The sequence below is a fragment of the Elgaria multicarinata genome, chromosome 11, assembly GCF_023053635.1.
Source record: "Elgaria multicarinata webbii isolate HBS135686 ecotype San Diego chromosome 11, rElgMul1.1.pri, whole genome shotgun sequence".
Lineage (NCBI taxonomy): Eukaryota > Metazoa > Chordata > Lepidosauria > Squamata > Anguidae > Elgaria > Elgaria multicarinata.
In genome coordinates, this window is record NC_086181.1 from 24,375,929 (window position 1) to 24,395,584 (window position 19,656).

At 44.4% G+C, this 19,656-nt stretch overlaps 1 protein-coding gene across 1 annotated transcript; it reads left to right on the forward strand.

Annotated features, from left to right (window-relative positions):
• The first annotated feature begins 1,220 nt into the window (after positions 1 to 1,220).
• On the forward strand, positions 1,221 to 18,393 carry LOC134405517 (vomeronasal type-2 receptor 26-like). Its single transcript, XM_063136763.1, has 6 exons — positions 1,221 to 1,300; positions 8,315 to 8,606; positions 10,256 to 11,116; positions 12,621 to 12,836; positions 15,376 to 15,502; positions 17,492 to 18,393. The coding sequence occupies exons 1-6, from the start codon at positions 1,221 to 1,223 to the stop codon at positions 18,391 to 18,393; spliced, it is 2,478 nt and encodes an 825-aa protein (XP_062992833.1).
• The last annotated feature ends 1,263 nt before the right edge of the window (positions 18,394 to 19,656 follow it).

Below are 19,656 nucleotides of genomic sequence, written 5' to 3' on the forward strand. Positions count from 1 at the left end.
GAAACAGGTTTAATATTGGATCACTCTGAATATACTGTGGGTATAATCTGCTATAGGTGTTTAATAACTGTAAGGCAGGTAAATAATGCCAAGCTGACAGGCGGTATTTGGTAGCTAAGAAAATAATCCTAAATTTATTGTTATTTAAAAGGTTTAAATAAAAATATAATACTTTCAATCCTGCCTAATCTAAACTCTACACACACCAAACACCTCACTGTCTTCACAACAATCCCAAGTCCCTAGAATTCAAACACCTCAATGAACAACTCTCACTCACTCACTCCTCAAATTTACCCCCCCACACAAACTCTGAACACTCTACTTGTATACTCCTTTCCCCACTCCTTTTACATAATAAACAACACCCACTCAGTTCTAACATTCCATACTTACCAGACATACTTATCTAGGCATATACAAGAAACTCAATTGGGGGGTAACGCCACAGTCCTAAGGGAGGAATATTGGTTGAAGAAACAAGGGCAAACCCATATTTCTGGGCTAAATTCTTTGACAGTTCTATAACAGAAAAAGATCTTCGGTATAAAACACCTACCTCGTATGGAGGCTATATATTTTTAAACTTACATCTAGCTTCTTTATATACGTGGACCAAAGAAAGAACTACAAATGATCTAATTTAGAAACAAATGGGTGGGTTGAGTATGTGTGAACAGAATAAACTTGTTTGATATAATGGAAGTTTGTGAAGAAGTAGAGTTTTGAATAGTCTAGAAAGTGCTCTTTCATTCAAATATTAGATGTGCTATCCTTGTGACTAGGGCTGTGCACCGCCTTGGATCCTTGAACCCTGAATCAGAAGCAGATTGGGTTGATTTGGACTTCCAAATCACTGATCTGAGGCGATTCAGGCAAAGGCCGAGGTCTCCTGAAGCTGAAGCCAATTGGTTCTGAAGCTTCAGGCCGCCTCAGTTCTTCGGAGCCAGCCCCACCCCCCACCAGTCTTCTTACCTGCTGCCTCCGTCATTGTCACCACCACCATCTTGGTTCTGGTGGCTTCTGGTGCCACCACCATAAATGAAAGGGCGTAGGCTGTGTGATTTTAAGAGATCGCGCGGCCTCTGCTGTGGTTAGTACCTCTATGACTACTGTAGTTTGTGGCCATAGTGGTACTAAACAGTTAGTACCTCTATGGTCACAAACTATGGTGGCCATAGAGGTACTAATCAGCAGAGGCCACGTGATAACTTAAAATCATGTGGCCTACTTCCAACCATTTCTGCCAGTGGCACCAGAAACCGCTAGAAGAAGATGGTGGCGGCGATGGAGGCAGCAGGTAAGGTGACTTGGTAGTGGTGGTGGGTGCTTTTTCTGGGCAGCCAGAAAAGTCTGAGTTGCCTCGGAGGGCCCAAATCTCACCTTGGCTTAGGCACCAGGTGGGTTGGGTAACTTTCGAGGCAGCCAAGAGGCAGATCGTGGCTGCTTCAGGGGCTCCAGATTGGCCTCCGAGGTGGATCGGGGGGTGGCTGCACAGGCCTACTTGTGACTAAGGTGCTGTTGTCACTTTCTCCTTTTATTTTCAAACAAATGAATGGCTGTTACTAATTTTGCAACAACTTTGCTCATTGTTTTACCATAACCCAAAATATATTTTCTTTCTGTTTGAGTGTCTGTGATGTGTTAGCATGTGAAGTGCAAAATCTCAATATTAAATTAGAAGCCTTTTACTTAATTATAACCTCTTTGATTTATAAAATTTTCTAAAATAAAAATAATAATGCATGCAGGCTTTTTGTAGGTCAATCAAAAATTAATGGAGAAAACTTTGAACAAATTTAGTTATATTTTGTTTCCTTGTTTGTTTCTTAATTCCATTAATATTTTGTGATTACCCTTGGAAGTCTCTACCCCCCACCCCAAGTTAGCTTCAGACCTCCCTGCCTGATGTTAGCTACTACTCAACTGTGACTTTTGCAGAAGGCTTAGAAAGTGAAACTGGTAGTACCTGCAATTCTATGTTTGCGAGGTAAAGTCCCCCTTACAGGAATGGGATCATCAGTGCAGAGCACATTATTTTTTAAAGGTTTCAAAATATTAAGAATATGAACCTTTGAATAAAATTTAAAACAAAAGCTTAGTGTTTATCATTCTTTCCAAAAGCCTTTACAGACTGCAGTAAAATGACCACCACCACTCCATTATATATATTTGTGGTGCATAATATATATTCTGTGGCACCCCGGTTGTGGAACGAGCTCCCCAGAGAGGTCCGCCTGGCGCCTACACTGTACTCCTTTCGTCGCCAGCTGAAGACCCTTTTATTCACTCAGCATTTTAACACTTAATTTTAACTTAAATTTAAATTTTACTGTTCTAACTCTGTATTTTAATCTTATATCAATTTTGCTGTGTGGTTTTATCCTGGTTGCGCTTTTTATACTGTATTTCGTAGTTGTGTTTTTAACCTGTTGGGTGTTTTATTGTGGTTTTAATTTTTGTGAACCGCTCAGAGAGCTTCGGCTATTGGGCGGTATAAAAATCTAATAAATAAATAAATAAATAAATAAAATAACGATATGAGACTAGAATAGCTGGGTTTAAACAGTGCCACATTATTAACTATCTGCAAATAGGTAGGAATCCTTTTGGGCATCCAGTATGGCCTGGTTACAGGCCCCTCAAGTTGGGCGAGCCATTCATGGCCCAAGGGGAGATGCTGCACCATTCATCTTCCCACGGGCCTGGCCCTTGTGGCGTAGGGAGACCTTCCTTTGTCATCCCCAAATCAGGCTGCAAGTCTCAGGCCGTTGCTAGATGAGGAGTTAGCCTGGTGTGAGGCTTGGGCTCCCTACTGTGCACCCAGATGATGCACAGGGGATCCCGGGGTCACGCTAGGCTAAATCCTCCCTTGACCTGGGATAAGCAGATCCGCTTATGGCCCGGCTTTTCCGCAGCCCTGGGCTTAGGCCGGGGCTGCAGAAGATCTAGCGACTTCCGTGGCTTTTCCCAGCTGCTAGCTTACTTGCGAGTAGCCGGGAGAAGCCACGCACTGGGCACAGCATTCCATAGGAGCGCTGTGCCCATCGGGCTGGGGGGGGAATCACAGGGGGGAGATGGGGGCCGGGGGAAAGAGCAGACCCGGCAGGAGAGATGGGGGGAGAAGAACGGGGACAGGCATGGCGGACGGGGACAGGGCATGGCAGACGGGGGACGGGCATGGCGAGTGGGGATGGGCATGGCAGACGGGGACAGGCATGGCGAACGGGGGGGAGAAGAACGGGGACAGGCATGGCGGACGGGGACAGGGCATGGCAAGCGGGGACGGGGATGGGCATGGCAGATGGGGGAGAACAACAGGGACAGGCATGGTGGACAGGGACAGGGCATGGCGAGTGGGGATGGGGGACGGGCATGGTGAGCGGGGACGGGGGATGGGCGAGGTGAGTGGGGACGGGCATGGTGGACGGGGACAGGGCATGGCGGACAGGGACAGGGCATGGTGGACGTGGGGGAGAAGAACAGGGATGGGCATGGTGGATGGGGACAAGGCATGGTAGACGGGGGGAAGAAGAATGGGGATGGGCATGGCGGACGGGGGAAGGGCATGGTGAGTGGGGATGGGGACAGGCATGGTGAGTGGGGGGAGGATGGGCAAGCGAGCGGGCAGGGGAGCATCAGGCATTGTGGGGGGGAATCAGGGGCAGGGGGAGTGGGGAACCCTTTATTTTTTTAAAAAAAACCTTACTGTTCCGTTGGTGCACTCCTGCACACATGGCCCTTTAAGGAAAAAAATGGAGGACGCAAGGGGCTTCCCTCGGCCCCATTGCATCTTACATGTGGATGGGGCCTGCAGGCCGTGCTACTTCTAGCGCGGCCTGGCCCCTCCTCCCACACAGATTATCAGGTAGGTCTAGCAAGGCCCTCAGAGTGGGTGAGTAGGGTTGGCTCCAAAAGGAAGTGTTATCTCCCCTCAGGCCTCATCTACACCAAGCAGGATATTGCAGTATGAAAGTAGTATTTAAAAGGCAGGAGCCACACTACAGCTTAATAGTGATATTGAAGTGCCCTGACAACTGTTGGAGCCCATCGACACATAACATATCCAGCTTTCATACCACGATATCCTGCTTGGTGTGGCTCCTGCCTTTTATATACTGCTTTCATAGTGCAATATCCTACTTGGTGTAGATGAGGACTCAGATCTTATCATGGCCGGTGCTACCATAGAGGCCACTCAGGTGGCCGCCTAGAGCGCCAAGCTAAGAGGGGCGCCGGGCACAGCACAACACTCATGCACGTTTGCTGTGAGCCAGCCCGGCCCGAGGATTCAGCTGGGCCTGGGTGGGCGAGATGGCGCCCCACACCCGCCCAGCTGAAGCGAAGCCAGAGACACTGGGGTGGGGGTGGGGTGGCTCCACGTTCGGACTTCCGGAATGTGCCCGGAAGAAAAGAGAGAGAGAGAGAGAGAGAGAGAGAGAGAGAGAGAGAGAGAATGTTAGGGTGAATGGGGTGCATGGGGTCTTTGAGTGAATGCATGTGTTCATGCATGTGTTTGTTTGGAGTGAGTGATGCTGAGTGTGTGTGTGCGCATGTGTGTGAGTTGGGGGGGGGATGATTTGGAGGTGATATTCCTATTAAATAATGCATTTTAGACCCATAGGCGTTCCTTTCCAATTTGTTTGCTATAATTGGCATGATGTATTTCTTGCACTTTAAAATAAATTTAGCAGTTTCAAGTGTTGTGCTTCTTATTTTTTCCAGGAAACATATGTTCTTAAAAATCAAAGTTAGGATTTTTTTTGGGTGGGGTGGGGTGAAAGTAGCTCACCTTGCCTAGGAAGCAAAATAGTCTGGCCCTGACCCTGGATCTTATCAGTCACACTGAACAGTGTCTGTGAGTGCTCACCAATTCCCAATCCCATTCTGGATGTCCGTACCTGGGACCAAAATGAAATGTGACCAAACTGAATAAACAAGTTAACCTATTTTAATACTCCCAAGCTGTCTTACAGTGTGAAGTAGGCGATAAAACCTCAAGCACAATTCAGTACAAGAGTGAACCGCCCAGAGAGCTTCGGCTATTGGGTGGTATAAAAATGTAATAAATAAATAAATAAATAATTCCTACTCGCCTCCCTAATAGCAACCAGCAAGCCCACACTGCATACAGGGAGGGAGGGAGTGCACAGCAGAGGTGACACTAGGAGGGGTGAGTCTTCATTTATGGACTCCACAGTCCCCTCCTAGCCCTGGGGCACCATGATGAGCCCAGCCAATAGTTGGCGGGCACATCTCGTCCTCTCCCCTGCCCACAAAAGCTTCACCATGCCCAGGCTAAGCCGGGCATGGCAGAATGGTGTGTGTGTGTGTGCACGCACACACACACACACACACACACACACATTCCTTTATTGGGTGTACATTTGCAGATATATTCGTTATGTTTGCTCACTGGCTCATTTAAGCAAGTCTCATTGAGCAAGCCTCTCAGAACTTCTGAGACTGAAATATCTCAGGTGGGATCCTTCTATGATGTGGAATGTCTGTTACTTCACACTCTGCCTGAGTCTGATGTTCTGATCATTTGGCACAGGGATAGTGTAATGAAGTTGACAGAGTGAGTAATTCTAGGGTAATCATATTTGGGAAACCAAAAGAAGGACACCCAGTGGGGCAGGGGTGGTGGAGCGGGGGTGGGAAAGCACGCTTTCCAGGGTCTCCATAAAGTGTGTCATTCCCCCCCCCCACCGCCATGCTAATTGTGGCTGCAGTTAGCAAAGGGGGGAATGACACATCTTCTGGAAGTCCCAGAAAGTGTGCTTTCCCCTCCTAAGCTCCAACTGGGACCTTAAAGGTCCTGATTGGAGAGGAGGAGGGGAAAGAATGACATTCCTACCACACTGCTCCTATCAGGTCCTTTTCTATAATGTCTGGGAATGACACACTTGCCCTTTTAAGGCCACTATTAGAGTAGTGGGGGTGGGGGGAATGACATCCTTCCAGAGTGTGTCATTCCCACTGCCATGCTAATGGAAGCCTTAAAGGGGGAAACATGTCATTTCTGGACATTATAGAAAAGTCCCAAAAATCCCACCTGACAACAGGACAGAACAAAAACCCAGACAAATCCAGGGAAATCCTGACAGTTGGTCACCTAATAATAATTATATATATATATATTATTTTCAGAAGTGCAGCAATTTTTATATGTGATTAATTCCATGATGTGACATGCAATTGTAAGACTTTGGAAAGAGTAATACATATTTTAAACTATAAACAAAACAAAGAATGTTGTTTTCCTTTACAATGTATGTTGTTTATTTCTTTATTCCCTCTTCCCCAATCCACACACACCAATTTTGGGTGCATGTGCACAATCCTATCTGGAAGATGCTAAGCTACCTTGTAGCACGTATAGTAAGGTGGGTATTGGTCTTAAAGACAAGCTGGCTTCCTCTCACTGGTCATAATAGAAAATGAAAGTGTGTAACCTAGTTGTTGCTATGCCCCTCTCATCTCTTTTTCACACAGATTCCTGAGAGGGAGAATTGCTGCACTTAGGCCTCATCTACAACACACAGGATATTGCACTATGAAAGAGGTATATAAAAGGCAGGAGCCACACCAAGCAGGATACAACACTATGAAAGTGGTATGAAAACAGTATATGGTATGTTCAAATGGGCTCCAACAGTTGTCAGTGCAGTTCAATACCACTGTAAAGCAGTAGTGTGGCTCCTGCCTTTTATATAACACTTTCGTACTACTTTCACAATGCAATATCCTGCTTGGTGTAGATGAGGCCAGAGTAACATACTATCCATCTTAAAGAATTGAATAGTGGACTTCCTGTTTTATATACTGCTATGTTCTCTATCACAATATACTAGCCCTTGGTTCATTTCCTTCCAATATGCTCACATAAAGAGACAAGCAAGCTTCTCTTATGTTAGCTGGAACTTTGGAACAAGGAACAAGACTAGATCCATGAGGAACCCATACGGTTCTCTGATCCTTTCCCATAAGGCAAAGATCATATTGAGCCAATATTATCTCCATTAAGACTGCAATCCTATGCACACTTATCTTGCTGTAACTTAGCCCCATGGAGCATAGTGGGACGTCTTCGCAAGTAAGCATTCATATGTTTCTGCTGTTACAATGTGTTATGACAAACATGTTTTCTTTTGCTCTTCTGCTGAAACAGTTGTCTTGCTAAACACAATGCTCTAGGGATATGACCATGAACTCTGTAATTTCTTCAAGTTGCTAGGATTTATCTTCCATCTCCCCCAAACCCCAAAGAGGGTATTCTAGGGCTGCAATCAGTAAGGCCGTCAGAAAGGTTATATAACAAAGCTGTATGTTATTAAAAACTGAGGAGATGTAGGAAAAGCTGTATCTTTGGTAGTTGTTTTGTTATCCAAAGATTCTTGATTAACCAAAGAAAGAGTGTTGCATCAAAGTTGGTGGTGGATGATGGGCAGAGACTGCATCTTCTGAATTGAAATTTGCCACAGATGGCAGGGCTATTTTTTTTGCTGCTGCTCTTTCTATGGCTGCAGATGCCACCAAGTCAGTGCAAGGCACACTCGCTTCTGTGCACCATGACTGATCCCTTCCAGCTCCCACACAAGTATTATCAAATGGAAGATCTACAAATTGGAGCAATTACAACTCAGTTTGGTTATATACTTCATATGGAATCTTTCGATACATTCCCAAGATCAATGATTGAGGGTCACATTACGTAAGGATACCATTTTTTATCATCAGAAGATGCAGAAAAGCAGGAAATACAAATATATCAAATATATATAGCACCTGCATATTCAGAAAACAGTGTGCATTTACTTTTTTCCTATTCTTATTCTTATTATATACATCTCTGAGTCTCTATTTTAGCCGTAGGGACTATTGCTTCCTCCCATATATAGTTCAAGATGCACATGATCCATCCTAAGCTAAGCATTCTTTAAAACTATTGATTTCAATGGGAAAGAGATACACAAATTGTAACCAGCAGGATTAGCATGTTTTTAACTTTGGCTGAAACAGAACTGGCATATATTTGACATTCCTTACCTATTAGGGTCTACTAAATAAACTTTGGAAGAACAATAGCCTAGATATCAATCATATCCATATGCACAAAACCTAGGAAAGATGGCAGTACCCTATATTATTTATCAGTAGTTTGCGCTTTTGTTTTCTATTGCATTCCAAATATATTTATTTATGTCTTGAAAATTGGTGTACCTATAATGTAGCTGACTGTAGCATACTCTCTCATGCAAGCTTTAGGAAGAGTTGCATATCTGTCTTATATGTAATGTAATTCTTTTAGTCAAACACCAAAGAACTACCAGCATGTCCTGACCTTGGAATTTGCTCTGAAGCAGATCAATGAGAACCCCAATATCTTACCAAATGTGAGCCTGGGGTTCCACATCTATGACAGTTATAGGAATGCAAGGATGACCCATCAGAACATTCTGCAACTTCTCTCTACCTGGGAAAAGATTGTTCCCAACTTCAAATGCGACACAAAAAAGAATATGATAGCCATCATTGGAGGACTTGACTCTGAAATCTCCTTTCACATGGCTACAATCTTAGCCACCTACAAGATTCCACAGGTAAAATGAATCTACAGGCTGGAAGAAAATAAACATGTTCTGAATTTCTGACACTTGGGCAGGGTCTCCACTACTGCTTTAAAATGGTTTATAATGGTAGTGACAACTGTTGGGGCACAGGACACACTCCATATTCAGTTTTCAAATCGTTTTAAAAGTGTCATATCCTGCTTGTTGTAGATCTGGCCTTGGTATGAAATTTACAGATATTATCCACCCCTGACAAAAAGCCAAGAAGTGTTCATTAGAGTAGCACTTTGACTCCATAAGAATACTAGAACAGAAGAAGTGCTGTGACTGATCAAATCAAAGGTTCATCTAGTCTGGCATCCTGTTCACACAGTGGACAACCAGCTGCCAGTGAGAAGCCCACAAATAAGACATGTGTGCAATAGCACCCTCCCATTCATGTTCCCCAGCAACTGGTGTGCATAGGCATACCACCCCTGATACTAAAGGAAGCAAAGAGCCATCTGAACTAGTAGCCGTTGGAACCTTCTCACCCATAAATTTGTCTAAACCTCTTTTAAAGCCATTCAGATTGGTGGTCATAACTTCATCTTGTGGTAATGCATCTAATTATTTAACTATGTGCTCATAAAGAAGTCAAAAAGAAATATGTCCCAAAATGTTCCACAGTGTCTAACAAATCCAACCATTGCTTTCTACACCACCATTTCATGCATGCATTGAGACACCTCCACTTTGCTTGTTGAGTTGACTCTGCCCTTGGAACAAATAGCATTTCAGAGAAAGCCATCTTTCTGATCCTCTATTACAATTTCCTACATTGCAACCTATGTAGGAGGTTGTAATACATTTACATTTTCTGAGCCTTCATTTTGGCTTCAGCTGATGATTAATGTGTTTTAAATGATTACCTGAGAGATTTTAATAAATAACTTAGTAAATAGCACTTACCTACTTTTTGAACGAGTGCTTAACTTGCTTTGTCCCAGAAACTGAGATGCTTCTTCACTGAGGCTCCTTGAACTCAGTGAGTTCCCCCCAAATGCACACCACGACAAAGTGTATGAAAGAACACTTTGTTTGAAAGAAGAGAAGCATGCAGAGTTCCATGCAATGAAACAATGCATCCAACATAGTCACCACCTAGAAAATTCTTTAAATTTTTCCAAAATGTATAATTGAATCATAGATCCCTCCCTGATCCTGGGATCTCCTGTGCGTCATGTGGATGCACAGGGACGATCCCAGGGTTTGCCCCATGATAAAGCCTGGTCTAGCTAAGGTTTAAGAAAGTCGTATGAAAGCGGTATATGGTATGTGTCAATGGGCCCCAACAGTTGGCAGCACACTTCAATACCACTATAAAGCAATAGTGTGGCTCTTGCCTATTATATACCATTTTCATACCACTTTCATACCAATATCCTGCTTGGTGTAGATGATCCCTGAGATGCTTCTTCACTGGGGCTCCTTGAACTCAGTGAGTTCCTCCCAAATGTACACCATGACAAAGTGTATGAAAGAAGAAAAGCATACATGCAATAAATCAATGCAACCAACACAATCACCACCTAGAAAATTGTTGAACCATACATCTATGTCAAGCTTTTCCATCTCAGCAGATATTTGAGATAAATCATTAAATTTGTTCTGAAAGAAATGTATTTATTTATTCTTAGATTGCCTACTGTATATTATCTTCAGCAAGAAATATTAGAACGCAACTCCCTTCTTTCTATCGGGTGGTTCCCAACGAAGACTACCAGTTCAAAGGCATTGTCCAACTACTTCAACATTTTCAGTGGACATGGGTCGGGATCATTGTCTCTGATGATGGCAATGGAGAAAGTTTTGTGGAGACCTTAACACCATTGCTTTCCCAGCATGGAATTTGTACTGCGCTCAGTGAAAGAACACCAGCCCTATCGCAAGTTGTAGAGATAGTGCAGATAATAGAAGCTATCAGAGCCAAGGCTATTTCTCTCACCAACTCCAAAATTAAAGTATTTGTTGTAAATGCAGAGCTTCAGACCACGGAATGGTTGAAGTGGCTTATGCACTTCCATTCAGTATTTGAAGATAATACAGAGGTCTCTTTTGGGAAAGTGTGGGTTATGACAGCCCAGTGGCAATTCTCTTCAGAAATGATACAACAATATTTTGATGTACAGCACCTGTATGGTACGTTGTCATTTGCCATTCACTCAAACGAAGTCCCGGAGTTTCCAAAATTCCTTCAGATGCTACATCCTAGTCCAGGAAAAGGCAGTGATTTTTTCAAGATCTTCTGGGAAGAGGCATTTGGCTGCTCATTTACCAATTCTAATGAGAGCATCGGGAACAATGATAAATGCAGTGGACAAGAGAAGCTAGAAAGTCTCCCTGGGGCTCTTTTTGAAATGAGCATGACAGGTCAAAGCTACAGCATCTACAATGCAGTTCAAGCAATAGCACATGCTTTGCACAAGTTGTTATCATCCAAGCCCAAGCTCAGAGCAACTGTGGGCAAACATGGATTTGAAGATCTGCAACCCTGGCAGGTAATGTTGCACAAAGCATGGCTAATTTCATATTTGTTAGTACTGACTTCACAGTGTATATCATCAGTTCCAAATCTGCACACAATCTCTACCTATAAAGTGGAAATTATGTGTTTGTCATGTATGCCCAGAAATGTTTATCCACTTCCATATGAGTTAGAAACTTGAAATTTAACAAGGTGATAGGTCTGGCTGTACAATGTACAGGTTAATAAAAACCTAGGTTTATGCCTACAACTCCCAGCATGCCTTGGGCAGTAGGCCAGACTTACTGGCATCTGGCAGCCATTGTGATTCATAAGATGAGTCTCAAATTGTCAACCTAACTCCACATAAAAGGAAACAACCCATGTAAATGGACTGCATCCATTTGTGGTGCCTTCTTCCTCCTGCCATGTTAGGTTTTTAAATTGTAACTAGATACAACAGTGTGACTTTTAGAGGCTGATCTCTGGACATGTCAAAGGCACCCCATCCTGATATCCCTTTTTTCTCAGAAACTGGGGAAGTGCACGTGCAGCCTTCACCCTTAAGAGGGAGGGACAAAGATGAAGCACTCTGTGCATGCCAAGAAATAGGCCCAACAAAGGGGGGCAAGTAGGTGGGCTGGCCCTGACCCTTCAGTACAGGCTCCTGATGGAGCACTTCATGGGCAAGAAGTGTAGGCTGAGGCAGCCCCAGCAGGGGCCTGTCTACACAGAGTCTTCGGGGCACCTGGAGTGCACATGCAGTGCGCCCAGAAATCGATGATGTTGACAGTACCTTAAGCGTTCCAAGAAGAGGAGGAGGAGGCGGCCCCGCATTGCCCCTCACGGGGACGGGGTGAAGAGTTGCTGGGCCCGGCGGCTTCGCTGGGGAATCAGCTGCGTCCTTGGCGCCGCCCACCTGCCCGCCGGCCTCCTGTTGCCGGCAAAAGAGCCACCCGGGTCATAGAGCTCGGTGGAAGAAGCCACCGCCGGCTTCTTCTGCCGAGCTCTCCGACCTGGGTGGGCCTGGGTGGCTCTTTCGCCGGCAACAGGAGGCCGGCGGGCAGGTGGGCAGCGCCAAGGACGCAGCTGATTCTTACCTAAGCAGGAGCATTCCTGAGTCTGGCCCTTTTTAAAAAATAAAAAAATGGCAGACGCAATGGGGCTTTGCTTTCCCCTGTCGCGTCCACGTCTAGCAAGGCGCGACAGCCTGTGCTACTTGTAGCATGGGCTCGCTGCTCCTCCTGCACCGATTAGGCAGTAGGTCCCTCTTGCACATTTATACCTCATAGGTCACACAGTCCCATTTGTTGCAGTGTTTTGGATAATGTGGAATAAAATGCAGGAAATAAAACTATGAAAGTGGTATATAGACTGCACAATGTAGCAGACACCAGCGCCGTTATAATACTGCTATAAAGCAGTAGTGTAGATCTAGTCCAAGTAAGCATTCCATATGATTTACAAAACAGCAACCTACTGTTGACTATTTTAATACTATTTAATACTAACATGCTAGCTTCTCCTCTTCAATCTAGCTTCACCCTTTCCTGATGAGCATCTCATTCAACAACACAGTGGGCGACTTGGTGACATTTGATGAGAATGGTGAACTAGCTGATGGATTTGATATTATAAACTGGGTTACTTTTGCGAACCAGTCCTTCTTGAGAATGAAAGTAGGCAGTATTTTTCCAGACCAAAAGTTCACCCTTAACGAGGAGGCCATATCATGGCACAGAACATTTAATCAGGTGGGACTGAATTATAGATTGCAATATGTGAAACTTAATGGGAAAGTGTTCTAGTATTAACCCTAGATTCTCCCACACATCCTATTAGAGGTATTCCTTAATGTAGCACTCACAATGAACTTAGGGCTTCTTTGTCAACATAAGTAAAAGGTAAGTTAAAGTTTTGCCTTCAACCAAGGCACCTTGTTGCATTGCATCGGCAATTGTGAAATAGCTTCACCATCTCATTAAACACCAAGAAAAGAAAATACAGAGCTGTATTATCCTGACTCTTCTTTAGTAGCAACATACCTTGCGTATAGCTGCTGGAGACCTCGTGGAATTTGCCCTGCAAATTCCTTGATGCCTGCTTGTCCAACCCTATTCTGAGGAACCAGGCTGGATGAGCGCTCAGTGAAGCACTGTTTCTGGGGCCTCTGGCTGGGGGAATTGTGCAGTTTCCAGAGGACCTGTAAATTACACTTTGCCTTTCCCCACATCCCATGCCAATATGGGCCTTAAAGGCCCTCTTAATGCAAGGTTTTAAGAGGACCTTTAAGGCCACGATTGCATGGTGATGGGGAATGTGATTTCCTGAAAGCTGAGTAAATTGCATACCCCTCCCTCCACGCTAATGGCGGTTTTTAAGGCTCCCATCGGTGCAGGGTGAGGGAGAGGCTGTGGAATTTGCACATTTTCTCCCTCTACTCTGGCATTAGAGTGAATGGAGAAAATACACATTTTCCCAGCCTTGGGGAAATTGTGTAGTTCCGTTCGCTGCGTTAATGGTGGCCACTCCTATACTGGAGGCCTCTGCTGCTGACTTAGTTGAGCATGACCTGGTAACATTGAGGGTTTTAGTCTCTTACACTTGGAGCTTTGCTAGACCTACCTGTGAATCTGGGCGTGTGGAGGGGCCAGCTTGCGCTGCAGCTAGTGCGTACTGTCACTCCTAGCTAGACGTCAGATGCGACGGGGTTAAGGAAGCCCCTCTGCATCCACCATTTTTTTTTTAATGTTTTAAAGGTACTGGAGCGCAGGAACGCTCAGGTAAGTGGTGTTGGGTTTTTTTTGGTTTTTTTTAAAGTTTTCCCCGCTCCCCGCCTGCCCTCAGTCTCCCCCCCAACCAGCCGTGATCTCCCTCCCCCCCGCCTGCAATCTCCCCACCCTGGCTCTGCTCTTTCCCCCATCTCTCCCGCTGGCTCCGCTCTTTCCCCCCTTACCCTGATCTCTCCCCCCGCCCGCCCATGGGAAATCTCTGATCCCCCCATCGCCCCTGGGCCGCGATTCCCCTCAATGTCCCCTGGCTCCACTCTTCCCCCATCTCTCCCACCGGGTTTGCTCTTCCCCGCCTGGCCCCCATATAACCCCCCACTATTCCCCACCTGGCCCCGATCGCCCTCCCCCTGTGATTCCCCCCCCCAGCCCAATGGGCACAGCGCTCCCTTTTGGATGGAGGTTGGTAGAGATCTTCTACACCAGGGTTGGAAAGTGTGTGGCTCTCCAGATACTATTGGACTCCCCTTAGCCCCAGCCAGCATTGTCAGTGATCAGGAACAATGGGAATTTGAGCCTAACAACATCTATAGGGCCACATGTTCCCCACCCTGTTCTATATGAAACCACAATGCAAGATGAACTAAATGAATGAACTAGGGTTTATTGATAAAAGTCTGAAAAAAGGGAAAAAGACAATGGCCCTTTTCAGAAGACAAGGTGTAAAGGGTCTTCTGAACAGAGCCAATATTAGGGTGACCATATGAAAAGGAGGACAGGGGTCTTGTATTTTTTACGGTTGCATAGAAAAGGTAATTTCAGCAGGTGTAATTTGTATTTATTTATTTATTTATTACATTTTTATACCATCCAATAGCCAAAGCTCTTTGGGTGGTTCACAAAAATTAAAACCATGAAAAGCATAAAAACAACCAACAATTTAAAAACATGAGTACAAAGTACAATATAAAAAGCATAACCAGGATTAAAACCACAGAGCAAAAATTGATATAGGTTAAAATATGGAATTAAAACAGCAAAGTTTAAATTTAAGTTAAATTAAGTGTTAAAATGCTGAGAAAATAAAAAGGTCTTCAGCTGGAGTACATTGTAGGTGAATCATTCTGGCGAGCTCATTGCAGCACCTTATGAGATTCACTCTTCATCCCAACAGTTAAAGTTGCAGGAGCTATACTAGATTGACCAGATACAAAAGAGGACAGGGCTCCTGCAGTCAATAACTGTTGTGATGAAGAGGGAATCTCACCAGATGCTGGATGCATACAAATAACACCTGCTGAAATCCCCTTTTCTACACAATTGACAAAGATACAGGAGCCCTATCTTTCTTTTCATACAGTCACCCTAGCCAATATAAGGTTTACCTGCGTAACAACATAATGCATTCATTCCTTTCTCCATCTCTTGTCACTCTCACACTGACAGGAGGGAGAGGGAAAATTGAGCTTTAAAACACAGTTGATGTACAGCTTCCTAAACTGTAACCCTGTGACTTCCTGCAATTAGAAGTTCCATGCAATTTCTTCTCTCTCTTTATGGACAGGTGGTGCCCATCGCATGGTGTAATGACAACTGCCATCCAGGTTACAGTAGAAAAAAGAAGGAAGGGGAGCCGTTTTGTTGCTATGATTGTGTTCCATGTCCAGAAGGAAAGATTTCAGATGAGAAGGGTAGGAAAGTTGCAAACAAATCTGTTTAATATATTACAGTCTTTTAGCACCAGTTGAGTATTCAAAAATGATGATGATGCCAAAAAGTAATGCGCCAGATCCCTGACACGTAAACATATAATACCATTATTTTTTTAAAAAAGAAGAATTTCAGATTCTTTCTTCATTACCATCATTTCCTGATGGTAAGAATTTACAAAGGTGTGCTAGTAAATATCCAAACCAACCCTCTTGACTATTCAATCCTGATATTAAGTGAAAAGAACAAGACCTATCAAGTCACTTTTAGGACTGACCAAATTTCAGAATTGTTTTCATTCCTTCCAGATAAAGGACAACATTGTCCAACTGTTAGATCATCATCATCTTCATCATCAATGACAACAACATCCTCATTGTGATTTATATACTACTGTCCATATTTTTCCACATGAGGCTTTTAACCCTTATGTTATTGAGGCTTCAGCTTCTGGTATATTTTTGGATTAAGAGCAATTTCTTCACGTGCTTTCCCCTGGGGGTTTTCTTTCTCAGCCTTTCTCTATGTTCCATTGTGATATAGTTTCATTCCAACATTCAAAGAAATACCAGATTTTCCTCATTATGGAAGAACACACACACACACACACATGGTTGCAAAGCACAGGAGAGGCCCTGAATGATGACAATGTCATATAAAATATCTGCAAAGTACATGAGTGAAGAATCACAAGCGCACAATAAATGTCTCATTTAAAAAGGCTCTACATCATGCATTAAAATACAATTAAAATACATGAGAGTTGCAAAACATGTATATAAAACATTAAGCATTAAAACCACTACAGTACATAATTACAAACAAACAGATTTACAAAGCATGACACTGGGCAGGCACACTCACTCAGGGAAGGCCTTGGTAACGAAATGGCTCTTCTGCTTAGCAGATACATCCTCTACTCAAAAAAGAAAAGCTATCCAGACATTGACTGTTTAGCAAACTGTGTATGTGGGCATACATATTTATGGCTCATGTACTTATATAGACATTTCCACACACCTTCCAACCATGGCGGTGGTAGGGAGATGTCCACCATTTATAGCTGAATAATGAAATATGGCAGCCACTACATCACCTTTCCAAAAGTTTGTGTTCTTCCATCACAATTTTCTGTATTTAGACTATAGCAACGTTTCAAATAAAAGTAGTCTAGGGCCCTTGCTAGACCTGCCGGCTTATGCCGGCAGGGAGGCGGGGCCGAGGCGCACTGACGTTGGCGCGCCTCCCCCAGGCTACCAGACGGCGGACGCGTAGCGACGTCGCGTCCCTGCCGGCGTCCGCCATTTTTTTTATTATTTTAAAGGGGCCGGGTGCGGCCCGAAGACGGCGGACAAGGTAAGTGGGTTTTTTTGGTTTTTTTTACGGGGGGGGGGGGGGGGGGCGAAGGATCACAGGGTGGGTGGCAGGGTGGGTGGCACGGGGGGAGGCCGGGTGCGATTGCGCTGTGCGCCGCCCGAGCCCGGGCAATGCCTGGCATGGGGCGGCATTGCCCAGGCGGCGCGCGGCGCGATCGCACCCGCCCTCCCCCTGTGCCACCCACCCTGCCACCCACTCTGTGATCCTTCGCCCCCCCGCCAATGTGCCCGGTCCACGCTGTGCCCGGTCCGCGGCTTTTCGCGGCTCCTAAGCGAGGAGCCGCGGAACTCTCCACACTTCCCCCAGCCCCGGCCTGAGGCCGGAGCTGGGGAAAAGGCGCGCCATAAGCGACTTCGCTTATGCCGCATAAGACCAGGCCTCAGCGCGGCCTGTCTCCGGATTCCCCTGTGCGTCATCTGGACGCACAGCAGGGAAGCCGGGTCAGAATGCGCACTAAGGCCTCGTCTAGGAAGGCCCTAGGAGTCTTACACCAGACTTTGGAGATGAACCATTGGAGAAAGATGGATTAATCTCAAAAGAACATTGGTGGCACAATTGAAGAATTAACGCATCACCTGTTCCATTCTTTTCAGATTTGGATGACTGTTTCAAATGCCAAGAAGGTCAGTATCCAAATAAGAACCGAGATCAATGCCTTCCCAAGCTTAAAAACTTTCTCTCTTTCTCAGAACCTCTAGGGATGATTTTATCATTTTTGCCTCTGTCTTTTTCTCTGATCACAGCTTCAGTTGTAGGAGTTTTCATCAAGCACAATAACACCCCCATCGTCAAAGCCAACAATCGGGACCTCGCATATTCTCTGCTCATTTCACTATTGCTCTGCTTCCTCTGCTCTTTGCTGTTCATTGGTTTGCCTCAAAGAGTCACCTGCTGTTTACGACAAACTGCTTTTGCCATCATCTTCTCAGTGGCTGTTTCATGCATCCTGGCAAAAACCATCACTGTGGTTCTGGCTTTCATGGCCACCAAGCCAGGGTCCAGGATGAGGAATTGGGTGGGCAAACAGCTGGCCAACTCTATCCTTCTTGCTTGTTCCTTTATTCAAGCCAGTATTTGTGCTCTCTGGCTATGTACTGCTCCTCCTTTTCCAGATCTTGACATGCACTCTCTGGCTGAAGAAATCATACTGGAATGCAATGAAGGGTCGTTTATGATGTTTTATTGTGTTCTGGGCTACCTGGGATTTCTGGCTATTGTTAGCTTCATTGTGGCTTTCTTTGCCAGAAAATTGCCCAGCACTTTTAATGAAGCCAAGTTCATCACTTTCAGCATGTTGGTGTTTTGCAGCGTTTGGTTGTCCTTTGTTCCTGCTTACTTAAGCACTAAGGGAAAATACATGGTAGCTGTGGAGATCTTCTCCATCTTGGCTTCTAGTGCTGGACTACTGGGTTGTATCTTTTCCCCCAAATGCTATATAATTATTCTGAGACCTGAGTTGAACATCAAGGGTCAACTAATTCGTAAAAACTACTAAGGCCCGGCGCTGAGATTTCATACACATTTACCTGGGAGCAAATCCAATGAAACATAGTCAGGCTAATTTCTGAGCAGACATATATAAATTTGCACTGTTAGAGTTTCATAATAATACCATTGAATTTATTAATCAATAATGACATGTATGTTGCACAAAAACCAAAGATATGTCTTAATGATTTCCTAGCCAATATTTTGGTTAGTAAGCCATTTTACCCTCCCTCTACATAACTGTTTCTCAGTTGTATTGTGTATGTTGATTATTTATTTCCTTACAAAGGTCTGATATTAATATAGCTGATTTAGACATACCCATGACTACTGCTTTCAAATGAACTACTCTTTTCTTACCCTATGCACATTTGAACTTTGCATGAAAATGTGATAGATGATCTATAGCTCTTTCATTTCATGGCTGTTCCTCTTCTTTATCTGACAAAGTGGAATCAAGTTAACAATTTTATATGTTAATAAATTTGTTGTTTGTCTAAGAATATGTTCTATTTCTTGTCTGTACTTTCTTTTGTTTGTTTGTTACCCATGAACCATAGAACCAAGAGGCAAGACAATATAATGGCCACAAAGTTATTAATAAAGGGTTTTCAGTGACTTAACTTTTATCTGTTTAATTCTTAACATCCGATGCCCAGAAACAGTATTGCTGTAGGTCTGGCAAGGTTGAAGCAAATTCAATACCTGTGCCCTGTTCTGAATTACAGAACATTGGATCCCAGCACTGGACCAGTGTAAGAAGAACTCCTCCCAGTAATGAAACACTGGTGTCTAGGGAAGGACCCTTTTCCCTCCCCTCCTAGTGTGGCCTTCCCAACCCTTTTCAATCACACATCCTAAGATGCATTGGAAAGGGCTACAACAGTCCACCAGTCACCATACCACAGCATTCACTGAGGTTTTGGAAGTGTCAAAAAGATTGAGGTTCTCTGCTCCTAAAAAGGCTGAAAAGCCCTGAAATACACCTTAACACTTCTAGTCCAACACAGGATCTACACTTCTGCTTTAAAATGGCTTGTAACAGTAGGGACAATTGTTGGGGCACAGAACACACTCCATATACAGTATTTAAAACTTTTTCAAAGTGTCATATCTTGCTTGTTGTAGATCTGGCCCAAGTGATGTCTCAGGGTATTTATCAGATCTCTGGCCTCTTAGTCCTTGTTTTTCACACACTGTTCCTGCCAGTTGTGACTTCCTGTATTCCCAAATCATCTACCTTGCTCAGGCCTATATGAGGTTGTTCATC